This window comes from Mauremys reevesii, linkage group 26 (assembly GCF_016161935.1).
Source record: "Mauremys reevesii isolate NIE-2019 linkage group 26, ASM1616193v1, whole genome shotgun sequence".
Lineage (NCBI taxonomy): Eukaryota > Metazoa > Chordata > Testudines > Geoemydidae > Mauremys > Mauremys reevesii.
This window is the reverse complement of record NC_052648.1, coordinates 12,256,893-12,274,871: the sequence shown is the minus strand read 5'-3', so window position 1 is coordinate 12,274,871 and position 17,979 is coordinate 12,256,893. Positions and strand designations below refer to the sequence as shown.

At 54.6% G+C, this 17,979-nt stretch overlaps 1 protein-coding gene across 1 annotated transcript in view; it reads left to right on the top strand.

Moving 5' to 3' along the window:
- Positions 1-17,979, top strand: part of UNC13A (unc-13 homolog A) — a 114,689-nt gene that overhangs the window by 23,731 nt on the left and 72,979 nt on the right. Inside the window, exons 2-3 of the mRNA XM_039515907.1 lie at positions 12,547-12,576; positions 14,773-14,872. Coding sequence (XP_039371841.1) covers positions 12,547-12,576; positions 14,773-14,872 — 130 coding nt within the window. The remainder of the gene's footprint in view (positions 1-12,546; positions 12,577-14,772; positions 14,873-17,979) is intronic.

Here is a 17,979-nt window from a genome sequence, read left to right as displayed (position 1 = left end):
CCCAGTATCTCTGAGCACTCAGTAGCCAAGGCCCTGCTGTGTGATCGCTAGCAGAGGTTGGACGAGGCCACCCCAGGCAGAGCTGGGGATGGGAGCCAGGTCTCTGATGTGGCAGACAAACCGCATCTGCTTTGCCCGCTGCCGCTCAGAAGAAATGACTCTATTATGGGGCGGGGGGGTCTCTCTCCGGTGGCCAGAGTAAACGTAAGGGTTTGTGAGTCTGCTGCTGCCTCCGCGCTGGCCAGGATGCCTGCTCTGATGTGTAGCTCCAGGGATCCCAGCTTCCAGGCCTGTGGGAGACGCAGACAGGGACACGGTTCCCCTTTGTCTGTGCTGTTTCTAGCCACCAGACCTTCCCAGGACGGCCCGAGAGGCTGGAGGAAGCTGCACTTCTGCCTCCCACCAGAAAGGGGCCCCTCTGTGTGCCTGTGGGGCTGGTGGGGAGAGCTGGGAGGGTTCTGGGGGGAGGGTGGGGGGCTCTGAGGGGTGAGGTTGGGGGCTGGGAGTGGGGAGGATGGGGGTCTGAGAGGGGAGAGCTGGCGATCGGGATGGGGGAGGCTGGGGGAGGTCTGGGAGGGGGGAGGCAGGGGTCCAGAGAGAGGCGAGCCTTGGGAGAAGGCACAGAGCGCGGTAGCTGGGAGGAGGGGGCAGCATAGGGGTCTGTAGGGAGCAGAGGGAGTCTGCAAGCAGAGAGCAGGTGCTGGGGGGGTTAGCGAGGCTGGAAATGCCTCTCGCTCTCTGGAGGCTGCAGACGAGACCAGCTTCCCCGGCGGTGAATTAAAGGGCCCGGGGCTCCAGCCGCTGCGGGGTGCCCTGGGCCCTTCAAATCCCCACCCGAGTCCTGCCACCGCTACCCCAGCAGCGGCAGGGCTCCGGCGGTGCTTTAAAGGATCCGGGGCTCCCCGCAGTGGCCAGAGCTCAGAGCCCTTTAAATCCCCACTGGAGCCCTGCTGCCCCGGGGTAGCAGTGGCAGGGCTCCCGTGGGGATTTAAAGGGCCCGGAGCTCCACGGTGGCTGCAGCCCCGGGGCCTTTAATTCACCCCTCAGCCCTGGGGCTCCCAGCCGCCTCTGCATAGCCACAGCCAGAGCCCCAGGACCTTTAAATCTTGAGAGGCCCCGCCTCTTCCAGTTGAGGCCCCGCCTCTTCCAGTTGAGGCCCCACCCCCACGCAGGACTCCAGTGTACCGGTAAGTCCTTTAAGTTACTTTCACCCCTGCGATACACTGCACAGTGTGCCAGGGTCTGTCTGCATTACAGGGGCCACCTCCGGTTGCCTTCGGCCAGTGGGCAATTGAGCCAGAGAGGGTGCTAGCCACATGCTGTGCCTCCATCCAAGCAGCTAGAGAACTGGCCCCTCCCTCTTCCTCCTCCTCTGGCATGTTGACTTGTGACTATTGCACAGCTGGGCCTTTTGCAGAGTGCTTTGGATTGTGCCTCTAATTATTTCTTCCCAAGCAAGAGGCTCATGAAAATGCATCACTTTCCAGGGAACGAATGCACTTGCAAAAAATGGTGTCACCTCTGAGAGAGCCTTTAAGGCACCCGAAAAGGGCTGGCTCCTCCGGTTAACGAGATCCTGTCAGATCAGATTTGGCCCCAGCTTTCGCTTTTGTAAAAATAAACATTGGCAGGAGCTAAGCTCTCTAGAAATGGTTCAGGGGTTATTTTAAATTCCAGTGGAAACAGAGTCTAGTCTTTAAGGAACTCCCCACAGTTAAACCTCCCCCCCGTAGCATTTGCGACCCAACCACTGCAGCCTTGTGCGGGTGCCCGAGAATCATAGCTCGAAACCCAGAGCAGCAATCGAGAGCTAACCCTGTTCTGTGCGGGTAACGTGGCTTTGAGTGGATTTTGCTGGCGAGAGGGCAGCAGCTTTTTAAGAACTCTGGGTAACGTTTTCCAAAGCACTGAAATGAGCCCAGCTCCGTTGAAAGTCGGCGTTAAGTCCTTACGGGGTGGCTTTTGTGCTGATGAAAGGGGTTGGACCGAGGGCCCTGGAGACCGACTCCATGGAGCGGGTACTGTCGGGCAAGAGATGCCCCTCACTATCAGTGTGTCTAGCGCACGTCAGTCTCTGGACTCTTCTCAGCAGAAGCTGCCAACAAAGGGACCAATTGATGCCAGCTACGACGGGTCCTGGAGAACAGGTGAGACTCACCATCTCCTCTCACACAAGACACAGCCCCCGGGGGCTGCCTGTCTTCTTCCACCCACCCTGAATCTGACCGAGTCATCTTGACACAGCCAGGGGTATTGGGATCCCATCCCCCACCCCCAGGACTGCCTTTCTGAGCCCAATACACGGGGCGATCGATCGTTTGCAGATGGTCGGTGCTTGTTCCATGGCCCTGCACTTCGGCCTGAGGGGGTGTGAACGGCAGCGTGTTGTTCTGGAACTGCCCCATGTGAATGCGGCCGGTGTGAACTGAAAGGTACCTAGGTTGCGTTAACTAGTCCTGTTTGAAAGAGCCTCTGCTCCGTGGGCGCTCCCATGGCTAATGCTGGTCAGGACATTTTCAGCCAGTTTTCCATCAGAAAATGCCGTTTGGACTAAGCCCTTTTTTCATGGAATTGTATGGATTTTGATTAAATTTCTCTGAAATGGGAATTCCAATATTTGACCAGCTCTGGCCACGACAGACTCTGGTTTTTAAGAGGTTGGTAAACTGGCAAGTAATAATAATTAATCTGAGGCTGAAATTCATCTCCTTGGGCCTTGGCCCCCTGAGGGATTGGGGTTTGGACGAAGTTTAGAAGAATATACTCTGGCCGATTGCTTAAGCCCTGGGCATTAGAAAGAAGCCGATTAACCAGTTTGGGAGAGAGGGTGTGTTGTGTGTGTGCGCGCGTGTGTAATTCAAGAATACAAGAACATCTTGAATCTGTGAAACAAAAGACAACTTGGCAATAGCCCAATCTGTAATAGGGTCTAATTGCTTTAAGGGCTTTGCGAAAGAACGACAAAGCCGCCTGGATCCTGAGCCTTAAAATTTAGCTGCTGGGCCTGGGGCTGTAACTTTCCTGGCATTTTCCTACCAACTTTTCCCAGCGTGGTGCGTTACAGACGTGCTGCCCCCACAGTGCGCGATCTCCAATGCACAGGAAAGAACCAGGGCATGTTTACAAGAGAGGAAGAATGGTCTTGTGGTTTACAGCAGTGCTGAGCCCCTAGCACTTATCCATAGATCTCAAAGCACTTTACAAAGGGGGTCTGCATTATCCCCATGTTACAGATGGGGGACACTGGGAGGGTAAGTGACATGCCCAATGCCACCCAGCAAATCAGTGGCAGAGTTGGGAATTGACCCCAGCTCTCAGTCCAGTGCTCGGCTCTCTAGGCCACAGTGTCTCCATGGAGGAAGTAGATTGGGACTCAGGAGAACTGTATTCCAGTCTCGGCTCTGCCGCAGACTCAGCACATCACCTTTGGCAAGAGACTAAGGGCGGGTTTTCCACAGTGCTCAGCACCTGGGTGCTCTTTGGAGAACCTGGCCCTGGTTGCGGGTGCTGAGCCCCTGAAAGTCTGTCCCCCGGAGATCTGGCAAAAATGTGGCCCCACAGATGTTACCAGCTTTTGAAACGTCTCAGCACCCAACGTGGCATCTGATGTTCAGGAAATTTAACCCCAAATTTGCCTCTCTGTAAACAGCCCTTCCTTTCTCTGTGTTGTCTATTTCACTTGTGAACCCTTCTCACTCACACAGGTGGAACTCCATGGGATCCAGTGGAGTTATTCCTGATTTACACCCACTGTAGCTGAGCTCAGACTCCAGCCCCCTGGGCTGGCAGGGAGCAGAGAACCGAACCCTGTAGAAGCTGCCCAGAACCCCTGGACTGTGAAGGGTTTGAAATACAGGTGCAGGCCGAGAGCTGAGATTTGTGGCTGAGGCCTTGGTTCCCCTTGGCCCAGCTGTCCCCGTACAAACCCCTAGTGCAGATGCACGGTATTGGTGCAAGCTCTTCTTACACTGTGGCAGCTTGGCTGCAGGAGGGGTTTGCACCCAGTGCAGACAAATTCTTGAACCGACTGAATAGTTCGCTCGACCCTCCATGCACGGGGAGATTGGCGGATCCCCGGTGACTCCTGCTGCTTTTCCTTCTGGGCAGGGAATGCAGGGGCCGCTCCCCTGGCCCATTGGGCCGCAGGAACTGCTGAGGTGTTTAGCAGCTGTGTACCTTGGCCAGCTTCCCCGGAGGGTAATTGCATTCTGCAGCCCTACAGCTTGTTCTGCTCGTTCCCTGCTGCGTGGCAGAGCTGTGACAGCGTATGGGTGGAGAGTGGCTGCCGCGTGTCCACCCCAGAAGTGGCTGCATGTTGGCGATAGTGATTTTTGTACATGATTCTGATCCTACTTACCCCTGATTTGCACCTTGAGGTAAGTCAGTGGGCTCCTTAGGAGGCTCCTCCCCAGACTGGCTCTTCCCCGTGGGACGTGCTCCTTACTCTCACTCCAGTCTCGGGCCTACACTAGGGGCTGGTCTGCTCCGGGAACTTCCATCAGCCGAGGGCAGCGGATTACCTACAGTGATAGGAGAACCCCCTCCAGGTGTGTCTACAGCGAAGCGCTCCAGCTGGGGCACTGCTGGGCCTGATTCTGATCTGCGTTACCCTGGTGTAAATCAGGAGTAACTCCACTCCAGACAGTGACGGTTCACACTGGTATAAGGCTGATGTAGCAGCGGAATCAAGGGAAGTTATGCTCATTGCCTAGGCTTGGGTAGCCATGCTGCTCGGGGTGGGGGGTGACACAGCCTCTCCAGACACAACCCCCAGTGTAGACACAGTTATGTCGACAGAAGAGGGGTTCTAACGCCGGTCGGGGAAGGTTGGCGTTCCCATACTTCTGTGGGTGTGGGCTGCTTCGGCACCAGGGTGGGGCCCAGACGTACCTTTAATGGGCCCTACAGCTTAGTCATGGAGAGTCCTGGGAGCCTGACTTCCCTTTCACTCTGCTTTTACAGCAGGGTCACTCCCCTGTTGTCACTGGGGTGACTCCTGCCATATCTTAGCTCAGACTCTGACCCTTCTGAGCGCCGCAGGTTCAAAGCCTCTTGCAGTGGACTGTGTTAAGCCACGAGGGCCTTACAGTCTGGTGTTTGGAGGCCGTGGGAGGTGAGACCTTACCCCTGTAGGACTTGTATGCTCTGCATGGACATTAAAGCTCCCACAGAGCTCCAGAAGAGCTTCGTTCTGCAGCTGGAACCCTCACTGTGTGCTGAGAAGTCGATGTCCACCCCAGAGACGGTTGCATTTCAGCAGCGAGTGAAGTGACTCCATGTGCATATAACTCGTAAAGTGCTTTGGAAGGGTCCTTGGGGCTGGGACGTATACCATGGTAGGGCCTGAAACAACGTGCCGGGCCTGCTGGAAGCTAGCAGAATCTCAGTGCGAAGCGTCTGACCCGCCTCTCGCGGGAGTTCTGCACTCTGGCAGCGATGTGCAGAATCAGGGCCTCACATCCCAGGGCACATCCTCAGCGGGAGTAAAACCAGAGTAAATCCACTGAATAGAAAGGAGCTACCTTGGCATTACACCAGTGTAGCTGAGAGCTCAGGGAGTGATTTGTCTCTCGCCAACCCCGATGTAAATCAGAAGTAACTCCACTGAAATCTGTCATGTAAACTGGGTGTGAGAGCAGAATTAGGATGCTTTGTAAGACAGGGACCATGTTTTCAGGGAGCAGAAAAGGTTGGTTTCGGGGACAGAAGCCTACTGCAGACAGCGGGCCAGATCTGCAGCTGGTGTAAAGTGCGGTAGCTCCGGTGACGTCACTGGATCCATGCTGGTTTCCACCAGCTCAGGATCTGGCCCAGAGGTTCCCAGCCGCAGAAAGGGGGAGCTGGGGGAGACTGTCAGTTACAAACAGTGCCTCAATGAATTGATTTTCCCTTTGAAAGCCGCGGAAGGAGCCGTGTCTCTGGGATTTAGCTCATGAGCGGTGATGGCTCAAAACTGGGTCAGTGGCTTTTCCGGGGCTGGAACGTGCTGCCTGGAGGAGGAGATTTTAACCCTCGCTCCCGGCCAGGCCAGAACTGGGTCGCCGATTTCATAACCGCTCCTGTGTGTCCTGGGGCCCGCACGGGGGTGAGGAGAGGCTGAGGCGGCTCCCAGCACCATCGGGGCATGAGGCCGTGGGCTGAGCGGATCCACGGGGCCTTGTGCCGCCTCTCGCTTGCCCTCCCCTCGGGCTCCTCCGATTTACTGAGGCGCAGTGGGTGATCTCAGCCCAGTGTAGCCAGCGCTGGGGGGCTACCGGTCAGCTGTGCTCGGGCCGGGGGGGCCTGCACAGAGGTTGCCAGTGGCAGGTCTCGTCCCCTTGCAGGGATCTCTCTTGCATGAGGACTCCCCCACCTCCCCCCGCAGGGTGTTCACTGGGGGTGGGTCCTGACGGCAGCTCTGTCTACGCGCGGGTGAGTGCGTCACCTGCTTCCCCCAGGCCGCTCTGTGGAATTTCCAGGAGACCCCTTGCAGGTCTGACGGACACTCTGGAATGAGACCGACCAGGACACCAGGGCTCTCAGGCCCAGCTCTGCTGCTCACTCACTGTTGGGCCAGTCGCTGCCCCTCTCTGTGCCTCAGTTTCCCCATTTTTAAACTAGCTGCGATAAACTCTTTGTTCCCTCCCATGGCTCTCGGGGGACAGTGTGAGCTCTAGACACCCTCCCCCCCCCCCCAAGGAGTGCACAATCTCACATTTCTCTTTGGGTATTTCCCCAGTGGCAGGAGCGTTGCATCCTAGCCCTCACGGGGAGCTGTGTGAGTCGGCTGCCCTCCCCTGGGATGTGGCAGGCTGACTGGCCCCCCAACCCCCCTCATTTGAACCTCGTTTGAATGCAGTGAGGTTTCAGCCCCACGTAATTAACATGGCACCTGCCTCCAAGCTCCTGTAGCGTCCGCGGGCCGAGCTGGTTACACACCTTTGGCCTTTCTGTTTAGCTGCGGCCACTTTAAAGGGAGCGAAGGGCTGGGGCTGGGGAGGGATGGGAGCCAGGGGCCGGCAAGGCAGGAACAGGGCAGCTGCATGGCTGGGTTTGGGGACAGGGTATGAGGTGAGCTATTGATGAGCTGGGCTGAGTGAAGCCACTGCTGGCCTCTGGGAGCGGGTCACACAGGCTCACAGTCTTTTTAAGTTGCACTGTTCAGCCATGGATATCAAAGCACTTTTCTCTATCCCCATTTTAGAGATGGAGAAACTGAGGCACAGAGAGGGGAAGTGACTGGCCTAAGGTCACCCAGCAGGTGAGCGGTAGAGCTGGGAGCAGACCAGGGGGCTCCGGCTGTTGGACCATGCTGCCTCCTTCAAGGCTATCGCTCTGACGGGTGTGGCTAGTGTTCCAACAGCCACTTCACCCGTCCCTGCTCCTGGGAGGGTCAGACGACAATGGTCAATTCCCAGGCATCCATGCTCCAGCCCAGAGCCACGGGGGGAGACTTTCAAAAGCCTCAGGGGGTAGCTGTGTTAATCTGTATCCACAAAAAAAAACCAAGGAGTCCGGTGGCACCTTAAAGACTAACAGATTTATTTGGGCATAAGCTTTCGTGGGTAAAAACCCCACTTCTTCAGATGCATGGAGCGAAAGTTACAGATTCAGGCATTATCTAATGACACATGAAGAGATGGGAGAACCTCACAAGTGGAGAACCAGCGCTGACGGGGCCAATTCGATTAGGGTGGATGTGGTCCACTCCCAATAATAGATGAGGAGGTGTCAGTTCTCTGCCATGTACATTGGCCAAACTGGACAGTCCCTACGTAAACGAACAAATGGACGCAAATCGGACATCAGGAACGGTAACATACAGAAGCCAGTAGGAGAACACTTCCATCTTCCTGGACATTCTATAACACATTTTAAAAGTCACTATTCTTGAACAAAAAAAAACTTCAGAAATAGACGTCAAAGAGAAACAGCAGAACTAAAATTCATTTGCAAAATTAACACCATTAATTTGGGCTCGAATAGGGGCTGGGAGTGGCTGGCTCATTACAGAAGCAGTTTTGCCTCTCCTGGAATTGACACCTCCTCATCTATTATTGGGAGTGGATCACATCCACCCTGATCGAATTGGCCCTGTTAACACTGGTTCTCCACTTGTGAGGTAACTCCCTTCTCTTCACGTGACATTGTATAATGCCGGCATCTGTAATCTTCACTCCATGCATCTGAAGAAGTGGGGTTTTTACCCACGAAAACTTATGCCCAGATAAATCTGTCAGTCTTTAAGGTGCCACCAGACTCCTTGTTGTTTTCGAAAGCTTTCTATAGGCTCAGCTGCAGGGGGAGAGAACAGACCAGCTGACATGTCCTAGGCTTGTGCTGGGGTGTGCATGTGTGGTTATGGTGGAAGTGCTGGTGGAGGTGCTGGCCATGGGATGAGATTGCCAAGCCGTGCATTTCCCATGCACCTAGGAGCACATCCCCTGCACTCTATCTGACTCTGTCTGACCTGAGTGCTTAGCCAACATTCAGGTGCCTGGGGGTTGTTTCTGGGAGGAGGAGAAACTGATGATGAAGTCAGATATTTCTTGGATGCAATCCTGATTCTGCACAAAGAATGTACAAAGTCTGTTTCCCTGAACACAGCAGGAATCAAACAGCGAGAGACAGCTTCTTTGCTTACAACCCCAAACCCCCTTCAGCCAGCACTTTGCCCAAAAGCTCTCCCTGCTAGCCTTTTCTCAGGGCAACACTCCCAGTGTTTCTGTGGCTGGTGCTTCTCTGCCACCTTCTTTGCTCTGCCTCTCTTTTACCCACATGCCACCCTTCACGAAACAATACCCAGCGAAACTCCTCCCACATGGACCTGTGCTTTGGAGAGTGAGCTGCTGTTGTTTCAGCTACCTGGTTCCGCAAAGGAGCTTAATTGTTTCTTCCATTTATCCCAGATGAAGGACAGCTTTTGCCACCCAACTGTTTCAGCCTGTAACACCCATAACACCACTTCCCCATCCTGCCAGTCCACGCCACTCCTCTGCACTGAGCAGCAGCATTGTAATAAAAGCGTGCGCCACACCTGAGCTGCACAGCCACCTCCGCCGCGCGGCAGTGAGGGCTGTTCCCTGCACTGCACACGTAGCGCTGGGATGGGCTGCCCCCCCCAGAGCCAACCCCCCAGCTTTGCAGGGGCCTGGAGGCAGACGGAGACAGGGAGCCCACGCAGGGGCCTGGCCGCTGTGTGTTAAAGACGGAGGCGGCACGCAGTGCAGGGCAGTGGAGGACTCAGGGAATGGCTGCAGCATGACTGGGCGGTGGAGAGGCTGCAGAGCACTCTGCTCAGACAGCCCAGCTGTGAGCTTCTCTCATTGCACAAGCCGCTGAGGCCAGTATCCTCCTTGGGCTTCCTCCAGCTGAGTCGCTGGCCTCCAACAGGCCTTTGGGACTGGGAGCCCATCCTGCCGCCCAGGGATCTCCCAGCCGCTGCTGGCTAATCCTGGCCCTGTCTTGTGGTTCAATCCTGTCTCCCCGCGCGGTGCTCGGCTTCCCCCACCCCCAAGCAGCTGTTCTGTTGTCGGGAGGCCGATAAGAGCATTTCCAACATGTTTCTCCTGCTTTCGCTCGCTGGCTTCAAAGCCAGCCCAGGCCTGTGAGCTGCGTTGGGGCTGCTCCGTGGCTAGACTCCAGCCAGGTCCTGTGGCCCAGGTTGGTCAGTGACCTGAGAGGCAGAGCTTCCTCTAGCACAAAGGATCTCATGAAAATCCCAGATGGAAAAGTGCCAGCGGCCACCCCGCTCCGCCCCCTCTGCTAAAGCCTGATCCTTCCGCGGGTGCTTTGGCCAGCGCCGCCTTCAAATGCCTCAGATCAAGGGACTTCCCCTCTGCTCCTCCCCAGACTGGCTCTTCCCCACGGGATGTGCTCCTAACTCTCACTCCAGTCTCGGGGCCCGACTCTCCTCTCCCTCGCTCTGCTGCAGATCGACAGCAGCTCCACGGAAGACCAGGGGAGTTTTGGCCGAGTACCGGATTTCGTTAGCGGAATCATTCCCCGTTGCATATGAATCTCCTCTTGCGCTGACGCAAATCCGTTACCTTCGCCTGACTCGCTCCCTAAACGAGCCCCCCTGTGATTTGAAGACCAGGCGGCGCGTCCAGGATCTATTGCGTTCTGGGAACAACAGGAGCCGTGATGGGAAAGCAAGAATCAGTCGGGCCCTTTAAGGTTTATTGAAGGAAACAAGGGGGCAGCGGGTGGGAATGAACCAGTCCCATTTGAGCTCTCACCCTCCTGCCAAGGAGCAGAAAGGTCGGCCTGTTACAGCTGGACTCGGCCTCGACTGCTGAGACGCTCCACTAGGTTATCCCAAATTCTGGGGAATATTTGCACCCTCCTTTCTTTACAACACAAACAGCATTTTCTGCAGGCCTAACCTAGGGCAGCTCTCGGATGGGTCCTGGGGAGCGATTGTGGGGAAATGAAGGAGGAAGGACTCTGTGAGAGAGAGCACAGTGGGTGTGTCTCGCCTGGCACAATCTGCACTGAGCTGAATGCACAAAGCTGGCTCCAGCAGACCCCTAGAACTGTGAAGGGGGAGCGGGAAGTGGTTTGACCCATCCCACGTGGGGATGAAACCAAGAGCCTTCCAAGTTTTTCATCTAAAACCAGGGTGGTAGGTAGGGAGAGAAGAGGAGAAAGTGCCTTAGCTCAGCAGTCAAGGACTCATCTGGAAGTGAGACTTGAACCTTGGCCGTCTAGACTATTCTGTGGTGGGGTTCTCCCTGCTGGAGTGAGTCTAATGGGTATAACTACTTAACTATTTGTTATGGCAGAGTACAAGAGAGACACTGACTCCGTGGCCCAGTGCTTGGGGCCCTGACCTCAGAGATGAGAGGCCCGTGTTCCAATCCCTCTGTTTCTTCAACCTGAGTCCCTGCCCCCCTCCAGGGAGTGCCCTTGCTACCAAGTTATTCTGGGGTCTCTCTTCACTTCAGTCCAGGACCTACACAAAGTCTCATCAACCCCAGCCCTTTGCCATGACAAGTTTTGTTCATTTCATCAAGACATGCCCGACCGGCGCTGCGGCAGGGCACGCAAAAGGAAATCACTAGCTAAACAGCGGCATGTGCTGCAGTAACATCCAGCAAGACACTGGCGTTTCCTGAACCAGCAACGTGCAGGGGAATCTGTTTCCTTTGATCTCGAGAGTAATGCCACATTAAAACCGGGCCTTTATTTAACGAGGCAAAGGCTGCTTGTGCAGCACCAGTTCTGTCCGTTTAGGATCTGGAGTTGTCTGGCCATTATTGGGGTGGGTGATGTGGGGGGGGGGTGCTGTACTTTATGGAGTAGTACAGTACTGCCTAGTGGCTAGAGCGCTGATCTGGGAGCTAAGAACTCCGAGTTCTATTCCTCGCTCTGGCTGCCTACTCTTGGGTGAGGCACTTGCCTCGGGCTCCCCTCCCGTCCTTTGCTTATCTCATCTGTTTAGATGGTTGCAGAAGGGATGGTCTCTTTGTACAGCACCTAGCACGGTGGAGCCTCTCGGCCCTGCCCCCTCATAATAATATCTTTGCTAAGTGACGTGTGTAATGGGTGCAAGAACACTCACCTATTTCAACAGAGCTTTTGCAAAGTTTAATGAGCATCTCTTAGGAGCTTTGCGATCTGTGGCTGACGGGCACTATTCCAGAGAGAGGAGGAGGAATTCCTGACCCAGTCTGTCCAGTAGAGAGCAGTGGGCCTCATGGATCCTAGCCAGCGAGATGCGAGAATAGATCTCATGACAAGGTCCCAGCTTCCACTCAATGCAGGCCCAGTGAGAACGGTCCTTTTGAGATCATGCCATGAGCTCCCCAGTGCTCACTCGCACCAGGCGACACCTGATGCTCCTCCCAGGACTCTGCTGCTGTTCTCATGCAATGAGAACCACCCAACGCACGGCTGAGAGCCCCCCAGCCCCGCCCCGTTTCCAGAGCGCAGCACGACACAGATTTGAAGATCCCAGGGTTTTCCACCGCGCTGTTTCTCTGGGGCTGGCAGACAGCGATGTTAAGGTCAAGTCACTCGTGTCAGGCATTCATAACTGCATGGCTGCACACGAAGGCCGTGGGGATTGGGGAGCGCCTGTGAGTGGCCCGAGGCTGAGAGGGGGCTAAGACACACAGAGGCCAGCACTTTTCCCAGAGGTGTTTGCTAGCGGGAGGGGTGCTCCTTGTCCAAGTGGCATTTCGAGAGAGGGATGGAGCCTGAGTCTGGATCCAGGCCCGAGTTCCAGGGGGCTCAGATCTTGCGGGGTGGTTACACCCAGGACATGGATCCAGCCCTAGTCATCCCCACCTTTCGGGGTTGTAGGACAAGGGGTGACTGACTGCACCCCAAAAATCTCAAAGACACAGGAGTGTCCTGCCCTGGGCCCAGGCTGCCAGCCCGCACTGCAGTGGGCCCTAGGACATCGGGAGCTGGGGGGAGAACGGGCCCCTGGTTTCCTGCAGAGTGGGGATTCTCCAGCAGGTCTGGGCCTGGCTCGCTAGGAGCGGGGCCATTAGCACTTCCCAGGCGGATTTCTGGGCCTGGAGGCTAAAACGTTTTATTCTCTCTCTCTCTTTGCAGTTAAAAAAGCCAAGTTTGACGGGGCCCAAGGTAAGTCGCTCCCGCCACCCCTGGTCACATGGGCGACATGGCTGCACTGCAGGAGGGGGCCGGGTTTCCCGCAGGGGGTCAGTGTGGGCCTGGCTTTACAAAGCAGAGTGGGCTGCTGAGCCGATGGGGCATGGGGGCCCCGGGATGAGCAGCTTCGGGGTGCTGGGGAGAAAGGCACAGAGGGAGCAGGCAAGAGCAGCCCCTAGGCGTGAGGCAGGGGAGCCTGTAGCCCCGAGCTAGGCCTCCTTCTAAGGACTCCAGGGGGGGCCCGTCCCAGCTTCCCCAGGATTTACCGAAAAGGATCAGCAGGTAGAAAGGACAAAATAGAGAGGAAGTGGGGTCCAGTGGTTAGAGCTGGGGAGTTGGCGTCAGGACTCCTGGGTTCTATCCCTGGCTCTGGGAGGGGAGTGGGGTCCAGTGGTTAGAGCTGGGGAGTTGGCGTCAGGACTCCTGGGTTCTACCCCTGGCTCTGGGAGGGGAGGGGAGTCTAGACACACATGGGTCACACACACACTGCACCCACGTCTACAGGCACACAAGTATGCTATACATACCCATACACTTGTTGTGCGCACACACTCACATGCACACAGATCTCACTGGCTTCCTTTCTGTGACGCCTGGGCAGGAGGGCTCTTTTCACCCCATCTGTGCAGAGCTGGGGGGCACCCCGCTCTGCTCCCGCACCTGGGATGGGAAGCCCCTCCTCCTTGTCAGTAGGGTGACCAGACATCCCAATAAAATCGGGACCGTCCCAATATTTAGGTGTTTGTCCCACGTCCCGACCAATCTTTGGTCGGGACATAATTTGTCCGATATTTCACTCCCCCCCTTTCCCCCACCATGTGTCCCGATATTTTCTTCATCTCATCCGGTCACCCTCCCTGTCAGCCAGGCATAGAGCAGGCGTGCAGAGGGGCTTTGTTCTCTAGCTTCCTCCCGGGGGCAGGAACCATCCAAACCCATCCAGAGCTTGTCCCCTCTGCACAGAGCACCAAGCATCAGGGGAGCTGAGCCGGCACCAGGAGCGCCCCCTGCTGGAGAGCGGAGCTGCTGTCAATCTGCCTCTGCCCCGGCCTCTACCAGCCCTGGCCTGGGACGGCGGGAGGTGTCCCATGCACACAGCGGCCAGGGGGGTGGGGGCAGTGGGACAGGGGAGCCAGCCAGGCTGCCAGAGGCAGCTCTGATGAAATACCCATCGGGGTGAGCGACACCCCAGGTCTGGGGTGGGGGGAGAGGAGCCCAAGCTGCTCTGGGTCTAGTCACTCCTGGACACTCGGCACCTCTGCAATCCCCCCCCTGCACCTCTGCAATGCCCCCACCCACCCACCAGCTGGTGCTGCCATCTCTGCCCAGGGAGAGTGAAACACAGGCCAGGCCAGAGTGGGCTGGGGGCGGGGTGGACTGAGGGGCATTAGCAGAGCTGGGGGCGGGGGAGATCCCAGGGCTGGGCTAGCAGGGGGCTGCGGGTCAGGACTGAGGGGCATTAACAGAGCCGGGGGGGGGGGGGGATCCCAGGGCTGGGCTAGGCTAGCAGGGGGCGGCAGGTCGGGACTGAGGGGCATTAGCAGAGCTGTGTAGCACAGTCGGGTCAGGATACACTGCATTAACCGTGCTGCATGTGGGCTGAAGCAGCGTCGGGAGCTGACCGTGCCCCTAGCTGGTGACAAACTCTGCTGAAAGTTCTTGTGTGGGACTGTCCCGGTGCTGAGATGGTCGGGAAGGGTGTGGGGAGGGTGGAGTGGTGCTGGAGGAGGGGGGGCTGGGCTGGTCCTGGGGCTAGGGTGGTCGGGAAGTAGGGGCTGGAGCTGGTGCTGGAGAAGTGGGGGCTGGGCTGGTCCTGGGGCAGGGATGGTCGGGAAGGGTGTGGGGGGCTGGAGCTGGTGCTGGAGGAGTGGGGGCTGATCTGGTCCCGGGGCTGAGATGGCCGGGGAGTCCAGGGCAGGGTCGGTGCTGGAGGAGCTGGGGCTGGGCTCAGGGAGGGCAGTGCAGGGAGAACCTCCCTTGTGTTGGCTGGAGACGCCTCTTGAGGACAGGGAGGCCCCTGGGCTGATGGGAAGAACCAGCGGGTGGCCTTTGAGGCTGGGGGTGGGGAGCACGAGGTTGTCTGACCCGCCCAGGGAGCTCGCGGTGCCCCCCGCCCGGGACGGGGCTGATCCAGGCCCAGAGCTCCACCCTCTGCTCCCTTCCCTGCAGAGAAGTTCAACACCTACGTGACGCTGAAGGTGCAGAATGTCAAGAGCACGACCATCGCGGTGCGGGGGAACCTGCCCTGCTGGGAGCAGGACTTCATGTTGTGAGTACTCCCCTCGGGTGGGGGTGGGGCCCCAGGGCCTCCCGCTCTTGGGGGGCTGCTGTCAGAACGTAAGAACAGCCACACTGGCTCAGACCAAAGGTCCCTCTAGCCCAGTGTCCTGTCTGCCGACAGTGGCCAATGCCAGGTGCCCCAAGAGGAATGAACAGACCAGGGAATCATCAAGTGATCCATCTCCTGGCACCCAACCCCAGCTTCTGGCAAACAGAGGCCAGGGACACCATCCCTGCCCATCCTGGCTAATAGCCATTGATGGACCTATCCCCCATGAATCTATCTAGCTCCCTTTTGAACCCCGTTATAGTCTTGGCCTTCACAACACCCTCTGGCAAGGAGTTCCACAGGTTGACAGTGTGTTGTGTGAAAAAATATTTTCTTGTGTTTGTTTTAAATCTGCTACCTATTCATTTCATTTGGTGACCCCTTGTTCTTGTGTTATCAGAAGGAGTAAATAACACTGCCTTATCTACTTTCTCCACACCAGTCATGATTTTATAGACCTCTATCATATCCCCCCTTAGTTGCCTCTTTTCCAAGCTGAAAAGTCCCAGTCTTATTAATCTCTCCTCATACAGAAGCCGTTCCATACCCCTAATCATTTTTGTTGCCCTTTTCTGTACCTTTTCCAATTCCAATATGTCTTTTTTGAGATGGGGTGACCACATCTGCACACAGTATTCAAGGTGTGGACATACCATGGATTTATATAGAGGCAACATGATATTTTCTGTCCTATTCTCTATCTCTTTCTTAATGATTCCCAACCTTCTGTTCACTTGTCTGACTGCCGCTGCACATGGAGTGCTTGATTTCAGATAACTCTCCACAATGACTCCAAGATCTCTTTCCTGAGTGGTAACAGCTAATTTAGATCCCATCATGTTATATGTATAGTCGGGATTATGTTTTCCAACGTGCATCACTTTGCATTTATCAACATTGAATTTCATCTGCCATTTTCTTGCCCAGTCACCCAGTTTTGTGAGATCCTTTTGTAGCTCTTCGCAGTCTGCCTGGGACGTAACTATCTTGAGTAGTTTTGTATCATCTGCAAATTTTGCCATCCCACTGTTAACCCCTTTTTCCAGATCATTTATGAATATGTTGAATAGGACTGGGCCCAGTACAGACACCACTATTTACCTCTCTCCATTCTGAAAACTGACCATTTATTCCTACCCTTTGTTTCCTGTCTTTGAACCAGTTACCAATCCACGAGAGAACCTTCCCTCTTATCCCATGACAGCTTACTTTGCTGAAGAGCCTTTGGTGGGGGACTTTGTCAAAGGCTTTCTGAAAATCTAACTACACTATATCCACTGGATCTCCCTTGTCCACATGCTTGTTGACCCCCTCAAAGAATTCTAGTAGATTGGTGAGGCATGATTTCCCTTTACAAAAACCATGTTGACTCTTTCCCAACAAATTATGTTCATCTATGTGTCTGATAATTTTGTTCTTTACGATAGTTTCAACCAATTTGCCCGGTACTGAAGTCAGGCTCACTGGCCTGTAGTTGCCAGGGTCACCTCTGGAGCCATTTTTAAAAATTGGCATCACATTAGCTATCCTCCAGTCATTTGATACAGAAGCTGATTTAAATGATAGGTTACGGATGACAGTTAGTAGTCCTGCAATTTCACATTTGAGTTCCTTCAGAACTCTTGGGTGAATGCCATCCGGTCACGGTGACATGTCAATGTTAACTTTATCAATCAATTCCAAAACCTCCTCTAATGACACCTCAATTTGGGACAGTTCCTCAGATCTGTCACCCAAAAAGAATGGCTCAGGTTTGGGAATCTCCCTCACATCCTCCAATAGTGAAGACCAATGCAAAGAATTCATTTAGTTTCTCCGCAATGGCCTTATCTTCTTTGAATGCTCCTTTAGCGTCTCAATCGTCCAGTGGCCCCACTGGTTGGTTAGCAGCTTCCTGCTTCTGATGTATTTTTTAAAAAATGCTGTTACTTTGAGTTGTCTTTGGCCAGCTGTTCTTCAAATTCTTTTTTGGTCTTTCTAATTAGGTTTTTACACTTCATTTGCCAGAGTTTATGCTCCTTTCTATTTTCCTCACTAGGCTTTAACTTCCACTTTTTAAAGGAGGCCTTTTAGCCTCTCACTGCGTCTTTTACTTTGTTGTTTAACCACAGGGGCTCTTTTTTGGTTCTCTTACTATGTTTTTAATTTGGGGGATACATTGAAGTTGAGTCTCTATTATGGTGTCTTTGAAAAGTTTCCACGCAGCTTGGAGGGATTTCACTTTTAATTTCTGTTTCACTAACCTCCTCATTTTTGTGTAGTTCCCCTTTCTGAAAATAAATGCTGCAGTGGTGGGCTGCTGTGGAGCTTTCCCCGCCACAGGGATATTAAATTTAATTATATTATGGTCACTATTACCAAGCAGCCCAGCTATATTCCCCTCTTGGACCTGATCCTGTGCTGCACTTAGGACTAAATCAAGAATTGCCTCTCCCCGTGTGGCTTCCAGGACTAGCTGCTCGAAGAAGCAGTCATTTAACATGTCAAGAAACTTTATCTCAGCATCCCGTCCTGAGGTGACATGTACCCAGTCAATATGGGTAGAGCTGAGATCCCCCAGTATTACTGAGTTTTTTGTTTCAATAGCCTCTCTAATCTCCCTGAGCATTTCAGAGTCACTAACACCATCCTGGTCTGTAATCCAGCCCTACTGCTATATTCTGATTTTCCAAGCATGGAATTACTAGCCATAGAGATTCTATAGTACAATTTAGTTAATTTGAGATTTTTACTTTATTTGATTCTACGCTTTCTTTCACATATAGTGCCACTCCCTCACCAGCACCACCTGTTCTGTCCTTCCGATACATTCTGTACCCTGGTATTACTGCGTCCCATTGATTATCCTCATTCCACCAGGTTTCTGTGATGCCTTTTGTATCAATATCCTCATTTAACAGGAGGCACTCGAGTTCACCCAGCTTATTGTTTAGACTTCTAGCACTGGTATATAAGCACTTTAAAAACTTGCCATTTTTGGCTGTCTGCTATTGCATGATGTAATCGCATAAATGATCAAACCCACGTGCCACACAAGCTCCACAAAT